The 13,426-nt window shown below is 42.6% G+C and overlaps 1 protein-coding gene across 1 annotated transcript; it reads right to left on the bottom strand.

The window, feature by feature from the left end:
* Positions 1-1,621: 1,621 nt before the first annotated feature.
* On the bottom strand, positions 1,622-12,354 carry gle1 (GLE1 RNA export mediator). Its single transcript, XM_047382319.1, has 15 exons — positions 12,152-12,354; positions 10,058-10,285; positions 9,766-9,960; positions 8,857-9,005; positions 8,708-8,768; positions 6,693-6,950; positions 6,396-6,618; positions 6,081-6,193; positions 5,774-5,986; positions 5,320-5,510; positions 5,119-5,248; positions 4,914-5,018; positions 4,587-4,669; positions 4,436-4,499; positions 1,622-4,051 (listed from the first exon to the last, which is right to left on the bottom strand). Exons 1-15 carry the CDS (start codon positions 12,248-12,250, stop codon positions 3,983-3,985), a joined length of 2,181 nt encoding a protein of 726 aa, XP_047238275.1. The 5' UTR covers positions 12,251-12,354; the 3' UTR covers positions 1,622-3,982.
* Between the last annotated feature and the right edge of the window lie 1,072 nt (positions 12,355-13,426).

The following is a 13,426-nucleotide window of genomic DNA, read 5'->3' as shown; positions in this document are numbered from 1 at the left end:
AAGTAAAATGGAAATTAATAAAATATAGTTGAATAATTAAAAGAACATTTAAAAGTCAACATCTCAGATGGTGTCAAAGGTCAGGGAGAAGAGATGAGTTTAAAGAAGGGATTTAAAAGCAGACTGGGAAGAGGCTTGTCTGAGGTTAATTTAGGAGCTGCTACATCAGAAGCACGGTCTCCTCCGAGCTTACGCTTCGACACACTGAGGAGCAGCTGACCTGCAGGAACAAGAAGGTGTGTCGGGATGTGGCAGCTTGGACAGGTAAGGAGGGGCTAGGCCAAAAGGGACAGTCAGTCAGCTTCTACCATAGTGGGTCACGGGGAAGCTGGTGCCTATCTCCAGCAGTTGACATGCAGGGTTCACCCTGGAGAGGTCGCCAGTCCATCGCAGGACACAACACAATGTAGGGCAATTTAGAGAGACCAATTAACCTAACAGGCATGTCTTTGGACTGTGGGAGGAAGCTGGAGTACCCAGTGGGAACCCATGCATGCACGGGGAGAACATGCAAACTCCATGCAGAAAGACCCCCAGCTGGGAATTGAACCCAGGACCTTCTTGCTGCAAGGCAACAGTGCTACCAACTGCACCACTGTGCAGCCCCAAAAAGAACAATAATTTTAAAATGAATCCTGCTGGCAGCCAGTGGAGAGAGGTAAAAATGGAGGACATGTGGTCAAACTTTTGTGTACCAGGTAAAAGACGCGCCGCAGCATTCTGTACCCTCTGAAGCTGAGAGGAGCAGCACCACCAGCGTTTGCTGTCCAACCCAATGTAATAACAGGAGGTTTTCTGAGGACTGAGGTCATGACAGAAGGCTGATTTTCTGTCTGATGAACTATTTCTGTGTTGATTTGGATATATTTTGGATCATTATCTGGCTAAAGCCCTCGGATTTCTAACGTAATATGTCCTGGCATTCATAAAGACTTCATGATGTGACTCCTACAAGGTTCTCAGGGCCTTTGGAAGAGAGAACAGGCCCACAGCATTACAGAACCTCCACTGTACTTAACAGTGGGTATGAGGTTGTGTTGCAGGAAACCCACCTGGAGTGTTTGTGTAACCTGAACAGCTCAGTCTCATCAGAGCAAAGCCCACAGTCCCAGTAGCTTTTAGCATATCTGTGTTTATAATGGTTGGATAGAAAGACATTTTTCTGGTTTCCCTCCTCAACATCTGGTTGACATATAGATATTATGTATGGAGATTTGGTCACCCCAAGATGTCACTTTTCCCTGCAGTTGTCCAACATTGAGTGTTGGAGATTTTTTTAACCTCTCTTTCTGTTTTCATCACTCTCTGTGTTGCTCTCCCAGCCTGGATTGTCATAATCCCCGTTGACTCTTTAATTGTTCCTCTGACTGTAGATATGGGCAACTTTAGGTGAGAAGCTATTTTCTTTTTGCCATTTGCTGACATATGAAGATCAGCACACATCTCAGTCACCTGACTAGTGTGTTCTTTTGTCTTTCCACTTTTGAAGAGTGGGTTAGCGAAATCATATTTAGAATAGATTACCAATAAAAAGTTCCAGGTCAGTCTAAACAAATGAAGTAATGTTTAAATTTCAAAAAAAACTTCAGTTGTTTCTTTTGGGAAATTTTAAGACAGTCAATAAGTTTGGAACATTTTGTTTTTATTTCCTTTAAGAAAGAAGTTGGGTGATCAATGATGCATGTCAGAAATATACAAATAAATAAACAAATTATGAATGGACTGGCTGACGGTGCCAATGTATGCAAAGGGTTCACTAAAATATTCCATCACATCGTTGCTACAGTTTGAAGTTCTTTTAATGAACAACCAGAGAACCTACCAGTTTAAGCTGAGTTTTCTCTGGCTGTAAGGAGCATAGAGCCCCTCCACCACACACTGAAGGAAGAGAATTATAACCATATTAAAAATATATTTCTAGATTTTGTGAGCAACATGAGTCCCGTGTGTTGCTTTTTATCTGATCCTATTCTGAATGAATGTATACTGGGATCAACGGGGTGGAATTCACAGTGTTCTGCTGAGTCGGGACCAGGTACATTAGTTTATCACGTTAAAGCAGGGGTGTCAGAATCCAGTACTCGATGGCCGGTGTCCTTAAACTTTCTGATCCAGACAGTCCTGCTAATGACCAATCATGTGATTCAGTTGGGCTGAAGCAGAGACACATCTGAAAGTAGGACGCCAGCCCTCCAAGGACTGCAGGTCTGTGCATTAAAGGATCAACTGACCATCTAGGAATGCCATTTCTGTGCTTTATGGGTACCCCGAAGTGGTCATATAATAATTAGCCCAATTATTTATAAAGTATGTCCAGTGATGTCAATAAAAGCATCCTGAATGGTGAGGTGAGTAAAACGTGTTCCACAAATTGCATGAAATACAATATTTTTGGGTCACCGCTGCAATACTTGTGTTTACACATGATTCTGCAGCAGTGGTGCAAAGAGCTGCAGCGGTCTACCTTAACGAGGAAGAATTTTTCAACCTCAAAAGTCAGTGGCAGCCTGGCTTAGATCCTGATCAAACTGTCAAATGCATATTAAGATGCTGAAACTTCCTGCAGCACTGAAACAAAAGCCAGATAGGACATATTCTCAGACAGGAGTATAAAAAACAACCCATCAAAAACACACATTTATGTGTGCTTATCCAGGCATAGTAGCAGGAGGCTGGAGCCCATCTCCAGCTCACTGGGTACACCCTGCACAGGTCAACATAGGAATATTCTTCACAGGGAAAACAACCATGAATGCATACTTTTACATCTAAGGACAATTTAGAGAAACCAATCAACAGTCCGAAAACATGCAAACACCATGTAGAAACACTGCAGGCCAGGATTTGAACCCAGGACCTTCTTGCTGCACAGCAGCAGCAGTGAGAACTGCGCCACTGTGAAGACCATTGCTCAGTTTGTGTGCCCAACATGAAAATAAAATGTTATATATTGTTAGAACTATGATGATCTAAACGTTATTTTAGCAACAGTAGGAGTAACGGCTGCATTTCTGTTTGAAATAGAAGCAAATAGATCATTTTGTTGGTTTTACCTTTTGGTGTAAACACTTTTAAAATTCTGCTATTTCTACCCAACATTATCATATACTATGAAAACCTCGTATGTTTTATCTCCCAATGGAAAATGTTTATATTTAAAGAGAAATTACAGAAGAAAAAAATGTATTTTCAGAAAGAAAGAAAAACCCCTGGCTCATTTTATTCTAAACAGTTTCTGTAGATTACATCGGTTTTTAGTCAAACACGACATTCATCCGCCACAAACAGCCAGAGTTCTGCTTCATTGTCACGATAAAATGATCTCTGTGATAACATCTCAGTTCCACACAGTGGACTCGTGGAAAAAATAAATACATTCAAATCTTACAACTCCTAATGTTTGAACTGAACTGTGACGAATGAACTGATTCATGAGCATTTTAACGGTAAAACCACTAATTAAAAGAATCTGATTCAGAGTTAAATCGGGACGCAGCACGTTGTTTTCGCACCTCTTTAATGAACAGCTCAGCTGAGCTTGTGATGCTGCTCATAAATAATCAGAAAGATCTAAATAATCCGTGCATTTCACACACGCCTGGACCAAGATGTCTTCAGGACGGCGGTTTTAGTGTTAAAGTGTCTGAATTCATCAGAACCCGAAAGTATCTTGGCTTGGAGCGATTCAGGAGAAAATAAAAATATATAAAAATTAAGGAGGTGATCCAGTCTGTAGGGCAACGAGCAGCATCTTCATTCATGATGGTTTAGGTTCATCCATGAGAAAAGTCCAGAAGATCTTCAAATCTTCCAGGAGAGATCGCCTCGCTAATGATGATGCATAAAACTCGAAGTGTGCGCTCCAGGTGACCTCCAGGGTCTCTCCAAGCATGAAAAGACAGAGCCGTTTCCCTCACAGAGGTTTCCTCAACATCATCTCTTTGGTTCGGTTCTTACAGACGTCAGAGAAGAACCTCGTCCATCAGGACCTCCAGAACGTGGAGCTCAGCTGGCCTTTGGGTGGACTGATCTGTCGACTCTGCAGCGATGTCTGAGTGGGAGAGAAAATGCTTCTTTTAACACAAAATGTTCAGTTAATGAAGACATTTTCTACACTTTATCAGTTTGTCCCAAACTTTAAGCTTATTAATCTATTTGCTCGTTAATTTTAGATCATTAATTAATGGAGACATCAGGTGGTATTTAGTCTGCTTGGTTTAACTGTCTCCTGACTTTAATTGGGCAGATTTAGAGCAGAGCGGCTTGTTTTATAGGATAGGATGGAAAGATATTTGTACTTCCAGATCTCCTTCTGTATCTCAGTGTAAATGTTGAGTCCTTCCTTTCTTCCTCCCATTAGAACTTGCTTCTTGACTCTACATGTTACTAATTATCACCATGTTCTTATAAACACAAAGTACAGAGGGTAACAAACCTCCAGGAACTGCTTCAGCCTGATGACGGAGCCCATCTGTCCACTGCTGGTCACCGCTTCGATTCTGCAGACAAACATTTTACACATCAGACATATTTTCTTTCACTTGCTGCCTTGAAGAGGTTTTAATCCAAGAAGCATCAGCTTGTACCTGGGGAAGTACTCGTCTTTCAGCAGCAGGATGAGCTTCCAGAACTGACCCTGATACTGTTTCATCAAGGCGTTGCCGCAAACCTGAAGGAAGACGCACAAAAGAACACAGCTGGTGCACATTTTCCCAAGTTCAAGTCCTAAACCTTTCCAAACTTAAAGTCTTAGCCCTCAGACCGTTTTAAAAAGACATGTTCACAGTAGTGGTCAGGCTTTACATAGGAAGGAAGGCAGGAAGGAAACAGATGGTAGTTTGGGTCAACAGGTGACATCCAGAACAACAGGAACCACATTCAACACCTGACATTTAGATGTACTTTGGACCCACCTCCAGGAAGTCAAAGAGCAGCGTCGCTGTGATGTCTGCCAGAGGCTCCATGTTGAGCATCTGGGCCAACCAGCGCCAGCCGTGGTTCAACCCATGAGAAACAGCCTGACGGACAACAGAGGAATGATCAGAACCAATCAGCTCCTCTCACACTAAAGAGCATGAACCTGGGTGGGAAGTAAACAGGAAGTGAGAGCATTTTTACCCCCTGCTTGGTGCCGTAGGGCCACCTCAACTGAATCACAGCAGCGTAAAGGCGGATCATGCCAGACATCCTCTTCAGAAAGCTGTCCTGACCTTCGACCCCAGAGTCATCCACACGGTAACCCAGAATCCTGTTGAAGTGGGGACGCCATTAAATCTGAATCCAAATCTTTTGAGCCAAAAGCATCTCTGAACCACTCACTTCTGATATTCCTCCACAGATGTGCCATCCTTCATCGGGGGGTAGTGTGGGACTGCGTACGGGCACTTCTTATGCAGGTGAGCGAGGATGAGGTCGCCCACCTGAGGGTGCAGCTCCCAGATGCCGGAGGCCACCACGGCGATGGGGAAGGCTGCTTCATGGTGGGACGCCACCTCTTCCTCGCCTTGTTTCTAGGCAGGAAAAAGACCAGGAGTCAGAACTTTGCTTGTTCTGTTAGGATCCCTGTTTGTTTGAACATGGAAGAGAAATTATCCGCCCACAGGTCCTTGGTCCCTGTTTTAGAGTTACTTTCCATATTTCTCCCACTAAATGTTTATAAAGCACTGCGATCTGCTCAAACACACAGAGGTAGAACTCTGCAGAATGTGATCCTGCGTCCGTGCTGCTTAGCTTCTGTTCCCTGTTATTCCACAGTATCTGCAGACAAACTCACCACAAACTTCTCTGCCAGCTTGCAGCCCACGAACTCCAGGCCTTGAGGATGCTGCGAGGCGGAGACGGACTTCCCTCCAGACACCACGGCCCGTCCTGACAGCAGCTTGTCGATCTTGTCGAAGATCTCTCTGAGCTGCGACCCGGAGTTGGTGGAGATCTGGCTGACGGGGATGGTGGCTGCTTTTTGCAGCTCCAGCTTCAGTTTCTTTGTCTAAGCCAAGAGGAGGTGAATTACATCCATGTATTTATTATTTGCTGCGATAATCTCCAAACTGAATTTGATGGCGGAGCACGTACGAACCCACCTGCGGGTCTTTTGGAGTACTGAGTTGTTCAAAGGACTGAGTGCACCGAGCAGCCGAGTCCTGCAGCTCCTTGTACCACTTCATGGTGCTCTCTTCAGCGCTGTTCTGCAGCCCTGTTGGATGGGATCTGGTTAATAACCTCTCACACCTGCAGTGCTAAACGTGCTGCATCAGCTGTTCCTGAAACGTTCCTACAGATTTCCATGCAGCTTGTTTGCCATCACTTCATCTATGATTCAAAGCACTGTCTTGAAATGATAAATAGAAGTTTCTGAGTTTAAATAAGCAGAACAAACTCTGATAGGACGGTGGCACCTTTTTTCTGTGCCTTCTCTTTGGCTGCCTGCTCTGCCTTCTTCTGCGCCTCCTGCTGCGCCTGCATAGCCTCCTGCTTTCTGCGCTCCTCTTCCTGCTCCTGCTCCTCCTTCTTCTTCTCCCGAACCCTGGCTGCCTCCTCCTCCATCTGCCGGATCGCCAACCTCATGTCGCAGAGCGCTCGCTCTGCCACGGTCATGTCCTCCAAGCTTGGAAACTCTCCCTAGACAAAGAGGCTCGGTTACTGAACAGAACTGCAGCGACACACATCACAGACACCACTGTGGCCCAACTGACCTCCGCCGTCTTTCTCACCACCTCCGACACCTGGGAGCACAGCTGGTTCCCGCGGGAGCTGTAGGAGGTGAGGCTGGCCGCCGGGAGGTCGCTGCCGGTCTGGCCAGACAGCTCCAGCAGCTGGTTGATCTGCAGGATCTCCTCCTGGATGCTGTTGAGGCTCCGCAGCCTCTCTCTGCCCTCCGCCTGCCTCTGCTTCTCCTGCTCCACCTCACGGAGTCGCTGCTGCTCCAGCTCCCTCAGACGCAGGTTCTGGATCTGACGAAGCAAAACCAATCCAGATTGAAGCTTTGTGACAGCCTCTCTGCTGTCATTTAGTTTATCAGATGATTTTACAGAAGGTGCAACTTGATATGAAGTACAGGTTGGCATAGCAGGCAGTCTGAGGAGGTATGATCTAACCAGGAACGTCTCCTTCAAGCAGTTAGGAAAACAATTTCTAAATCCACTGGAACAACACTCATTCATTCAGTCTGCCATGAAGATGGAGAATAAACAAGCTAACAGGTAAGTGGCAGATTTAGCTTCAACAGTAAGAGTTCAGGCTCAAGCTCAGCTTGGTGGGAACTGCAAAAAATTTTAAAATAAAAGCAGGTTGAGCAAATGTTACGAGTGCTCATGAAAATGTCAAATCACACATACTGAATGTAGGTTTAGCATTAGAGGTCACAGAGGTCAGTTTACGTCAGGAATCAGATCCTTTCTCCTCTTTCCACAGGGAACCAAAGCAGAAGTTAATTTCCATTCTTGCTTTAACACCATTATGATGTAAAGATATACAAGCATTAAGAAAAATAACTTTACTTCATTTTGTTTCAGCATAAGCAAGTTAGAACGAACAGTGATCTGAAGCTGGACCATGCTCCAACATGTGACCCGAGCACATTTACACCAGGCTTCCAGAACGCCCTCCTACAGTACAGCGAGCCTCATAACGCCGACTGATGGCGGGTTTAAACCCCTTCTCAAGCCAACCTCCACCAATACACATGTTCTCGTGATGAAGGAGCAGGCTGGGGGTAGTTTCCCAACAAAGTCTGGGTTTTCAAGCCGTTCCGGACGATCTCAGCATGAATTTCCGATAAAAGCAAAAAAAAAAAAAAAAAAAAATGATAAATCAACTGAAGATGCACAGAAATGAACACATGCAAGCGTAGCACAGCACTAAATGCAAGTTAAGACCCAGCGAGGTAAATCTGGATGCAGTTAAGACTTTAGAAGCCTAAAAAATGAAGATTATTGAGTTTAAGACATTCAGGATCCTGCAGAACCTCTGTTGGTAAAAGATAAACCGCCAGTGAACCACAGGCAGCACCTTCAAAATATTGATACTGGTGATGCACCAGTCAATCTACCAGTGATTGCAAGCAGTCTATTTTTCATTGATCGGATCTGACAAGTCAAATACTGTACAACCCGATTTTTTTCCTGTTCATTAAATGCATCAAAACTGAAAACTCCCATTTTTTCTGTAGGCAAATGCATCAATCACCAGCATGTTCTTTGATGCACTTTACATTGAGTTTAATATAAAAAGACGTTGCTTTTAGACATAAATGGGAATAATCTTTCCTTCATTTTCCATTGGATTAAAAACTGCTACCTTTATTAACACCTACTGGACATTTCTTCTCTTTCATGGTCAAAGTTTATTGTACCAATTTGCTGAATTAAAACTAAATGTACTAAAAAGAGTTTGTGTTTCATTCCTTAGAAAGAAAAAAATCTAGATAAAAGCCTGATCGGTGCACCTCGGACCAGCACCAAACCCGCTGGACCTAGAACCAGCCGAAAAGATTCGCCAAGAAATAATGAAGAACATTTAAGGACAATCTAATGCCGACAGACTTAAAGATCTGCACATGTAGACGCTGTTTTTGTCTACCACAAAAGTAACTGTTAAGTTCTGTAAGAGAATATTATGAAAGTGCAGAAGAACCTGCAGGGAGAAGTTTGGTTCTTATCAACATGTTGACCAGATGTTCAGCAGCCTGTTTTCTGTCGGATCATCGTACCTTTATCCGGTGCCGCTGCTCTTCCTTCAGCTTCTCGTGTCGCCCCATGATCTCTTTGGTTCTGCAGTCGAGGAACCAGACAGTTTGGGCTCAAACACACAGAAACATTTAAACAATCAGTACTGTCCTGCGTGTAGTCCAGTTCTCACTCTCTGTCCATCATGTCCCTTATACTCTGGAACTCCTGCCTCTGCTTCAGCTCCCTCAGCTCCTCGAAGCGCTTCAGGTGCTCCAACTTGTCGCTCGCCACCGACTCCACCAGCTTCTCCTGCTTGGCCTGCCGCTCTCGGAGCGCCATCTGAGCCCGCAAGGTTTTCAACACAATTCACACAAGAAAAAGATGAAAATCCAGACCTGAGTCACAGAAGCTCTGAAATTTAAACTCGGTTTCATCTCTTTAGCATCACTTGAGATGTGTACTTCTAACATGCAGTACTGTGCAAAAGATCTAAACCACCTATCATTAGTTGACATTTTCCTTCCGAAACAACCAGGTTTTTTGATACCTTTTTACAGGGTGTTAATGAGTAGTTCTGCAGCCTTTCTGAAGGTCTTTTTTGAAAGGATTTGTTTCTTTATTATTAAGAGCAAAACGTACCAGAGTTAAGTTCCTTGTTTGTGCAGACTTGGCAATAAAGCTGATTCTGATTGATCAGGAACTGGAAATAAATGAAATAGATGCCAAATGTTTAAAGATAAACCTTCAGAAAAGCTTGACAGCTATTAATTAAAGCAACTTTGAAAGACTACAAGAAAATATGGCTGCCCAGAAGGAAGAAAATGGAGAAATGAGGGGGTCAGACCTAAAGAAAGCTAATAATAATAATATAATAATATAATTGAGCAGCTTTTTGTCTTTACAGACAAAAAGCTGCTCAATTATTCTTCCTTTACAAGTTAATATCGATGTTTTCCAGACCACCTGATTTTTTTCTGAGCGTGAATTTCAGCGTTAAAAGAACGTTAATAAACTCTAATAGGCCTAAAATAAAATCCTTTCTGAAACCACGTGTTTGATCTGACGACAGGTGCAGTAATCAGGAGTCTCTGAGTCGGACCTTGGCCTTCTCTCGCTGATCTTCCTCGAAGCGGATGATGTGGCCAGCCATCTCCATGGCTTTGGGTGACAGCAGGGAAATGGCAGGTGGGGGAGAAGGACTAGAGACTTCGCTGATGTCTGCCTCTGGACTTTCATCTCTCGTCTCATCACTGACCGCCTGAAGTACGTTAAGCTTCGGTAACAACCCCGAAATCTGTAACGAGGGAGAGACTCAGAGAGAGGTTCTCCAGCAACACGCTCCTCCTTTCAGCTTTGAGTTTGACAAACACTTTGCACTCAGAATGACTTACATCTTTCTGTTGATCTTTCAGAGATGGAGCTGACGAAAGTGTGGTGAGCTTGCCGTTGAGGTCTGCTGTGGATGCTGAGCAGGAAACGGAGGCTGGACTCTCCTCAGAGTCTGCAGAACTGGAGTCCAGGAAGGACGACTTGTGCAGGGACTTAGAGTCGATCTGCTCAAGTATGACCGCAGAATGAGAGGACAAGCTCAGGGTCTCTTTGCAACCAGCCAGAATATGCTGCAAGAACACAAACAGATGCTCAGAAACCCCCACCACTGTTTGTCAGCTTTAGGCTTTTAGGCCACTAAAAATATCCATCCGTGGTGAGCATCAACATCCAACAGGCCAAAGGTCCTTTGAGATTGCAGTACTACCTACCTGAATAAAGTGATAACTGTGATTCGATATACTGTGCAACTCTAATGTCCTCTTGCTGAAAGACTGTCTCGGGGTGCCCTCTCAATACAAGAAGACCATTTAGATGCAGAACTTAACCATCAGCACTAAATCAGAGGCTGTAGTGAGTCAATATGGCTGCCCACACTCTAAGAGTGTGAGATCTTCCACGACGTTACCATGAGCGCACATCACTGTCATGAGATTCATCACATGATGGAATACCACTCGGACAAGTTTATGCATCCCAGTTATGTCACCGCTTCAAATACAACCTTATCTGTCATCTGCAAACATCTGGGACAGTATTTCCACAGTCCAGCTGATTTCCAGTACTTGTGTCCAGTAGGCAGGTAAAGATAAGATTGAAGGTGACTTCATTCACTGTTTTGACTGACTGTCAGACGCCCGTTTTTAAATGAATTCATCAACAAATTTTTCAGTTAAATAATTAATCTAAAAGCAAATTTCCCTCCAAAAACCAGAAGGTATTCTATTCGAGTTTGTTTTAACAATCAGTTTTGGCATTTATCACATGGCAAATAGTAACAAAATAAAAAATAAAAAAAGATTAAAAAAAAAAAAAAAAATTATGCTCTGGCAAATATTCTTGTAGAGGCCTCATTATACTCAATTTAGCCAGTGAAAGTAATCATTTCATCCCATCTCCCAGATTATTGTGTATGCCTATGCACTGAAGAACTGTCACCATAGAAACAAGGGAAAAAAACTGTAGTTATGCATGGATTCATACATTTTCCACCACAAATGTCCATACTGTTCCAAAATCCGATTCCCAGACCTGTCAGGTAACTTAAAAAAACATATACAAAAGTTCACAAAGCATTAACTGCAGATATCACTATCATGCTCTGGCTTTAAATACAGAACCTACAAAAACAACCATGGATGGATGGAAAAATGGATGAATAGAAAACAAATATCCTTCATTGTCCTACAGGTGGGAAATTCAGGTGTAGCAGCAGCACAGCGAAAGGCAAATGGTGCATGGAGACAAACATAAAGGTCAAAAAATATGAAAAAAAACAAAACATAAGAATAAGAGACTGCAGAGTAAGTGAACATTTAGAACAGAAGAATACTGCAGTTAATAAAAATGGCAGACTCGGATTAAAAGAAATATGCAACTCGGTAGGGTAAATATAAAATTACAAAATCTGCAGGTAATGCATGGATAGCAGACTTGGACAACGGGATGTGGAGACGTCAGAAAATACAATAACATCCAGAACTGAATATGTTATAAATCCCTTTCTTTCGTGTAGAAACTCGTGTAACTTAATGGAAAATTAAGTATTTGTCTCCTGTGTTTCAACAGGTACATTAAGAAATGTGAACAAAGAAATAATATATTCGTATAATTACAGAATGTATGGTCTAACAGTATGTTTTAGCTTTGTCTCTTAAAGTCAAAAATACCTTTAAATGCCTTTCCTGTCATAAAAAAGAAATAACACTGCCCTCTGTTGAAGAAATAATAAACTGAAAGAAGTACTTCAATATTACTCCGTTTCTGGGATTTAACACCTTAATCTGAAAAATGTTCTAGGTTTTAAACGTCTGAGGTCCAACTGACTGAATAAATGAGCACCTGAATTCATAAACCCTCCCGTTTTTAAAAGTAAACCAGCAACCCAGTTAATGTTAGCGGGTCAAGCTAGCTGATGCTAACCGGAGATGGCTCACCTCTCCTCTCTCAGACCAGTACGGGTCGAAGGTCACCTGTCCCTTTGGTGAATTTTTTAAGCCCTCTAAAGTTTTCCATCGTAGATTTTCTGAAGGCATCGCGAAACAAACAAAAATCAAACCTACGGTCTGTAGCTAATGATAACAGGCGCCAAACAGGCTCGCATAAACCACAGTCCGACTGGAAACAAACACCCACTGCCTGCTAGGTTCCGGTCGGATCCTTATTATAACCTTCTCGTTCAGATTGTTTGTTTTTCTTCTTTTTTAAATTGCTCAGAATTTTCGGTAAAACACAGTGAACAGTTTATTTTTATTTTCCAACTCTCAACAGCCCTGTTACAACAAAATACAAATGGATAATGTTATATCGCGTTTTATTACACCCATATCTTTTCATATTCATTTTATACACTTTGCGAAAAAGTTTTTAAATCCATCCAATTATCAACCTGACCACTTCACACATACTTTATTTTCAAATTCCATTTGATTACTGCCCTCAACCACAAATTTAAACAATTTCAATTAATTTATTTGAAATGGTGCCAAAGGTTTCTCCCACCTGGGCTGTGAATTTCTGCAGCTCTTCCAGAGTTACCATAGCCCATTTGGCTGCTTCTGATTAATCCCCAGCCTGTCAGTTTAGATGGCCGTCCATGTCTTGGTAGGTCTGCAGTTAGTCCATCCTTTCTCCATGTCAGATGATGGATGGAACAAAGCTCTGTGAGATGTCCAACGCTTGCGATATCATTTTAGAACAAAACCCTGCTTCAGACTTTTCCACAACTTCCTCCCTGACCCATCTGCTGTGTTCCTTGGTCTTTATGATGCTGGTTGTTCTCTAATGTTCTTCAAACCTCTGAGGCCAGAAACAGAACAGCTGAATTTATAATGAACGCCAATTACATTTAAGATTCTGTGTACTAATTAAGTGACTTCTGAAAGCAGTTAATTGCAGATTTTTAGGGGTATCCGAGTAAATGGGAGTGGATACAAACCTATGCCACACCTTTCAGATGTTTATTTGTAAAAATTTTATAAGCCATGCGTCGATTTCCTCTTTTACTTAATATTCCGCTAAAATGGACGCATAGAAAAAGGGCTTTAAATTCAGAAAATAGAACATAAAAACATGTAAAAAAAATCAGTTGATTGGATTAAAGAAGATGGGGTATAATGCAAAGAGCAATATTACATGATTACCCCATTGTTTAAACTATCATTTATTATTAAACAATACAGAATTTACACCATATACTTCAAGGAAGGTTT

The sequence above is a fragment of the Girardinichthys multiradiatus genome, chromosome 12 (genome assembly GCF_021462225.1).
Source record: "Girardinichthys multiradiatus isolate DD_20200921_A chromosome 12, DD_fGirMul_XY1, whole genome shotgun sequence".
NCBI classification, from domain to species: domain Eukaryota; kingdom Metazoa; phylum Chordata; class Actinopteri; order Cyprinodontiformes; family Goodeidae; genus Girardinichthys; species Girardinichthys multiradiatus.
This window is presented reverse-complemented; position numbering and strand designations above follow the sequence as displayed.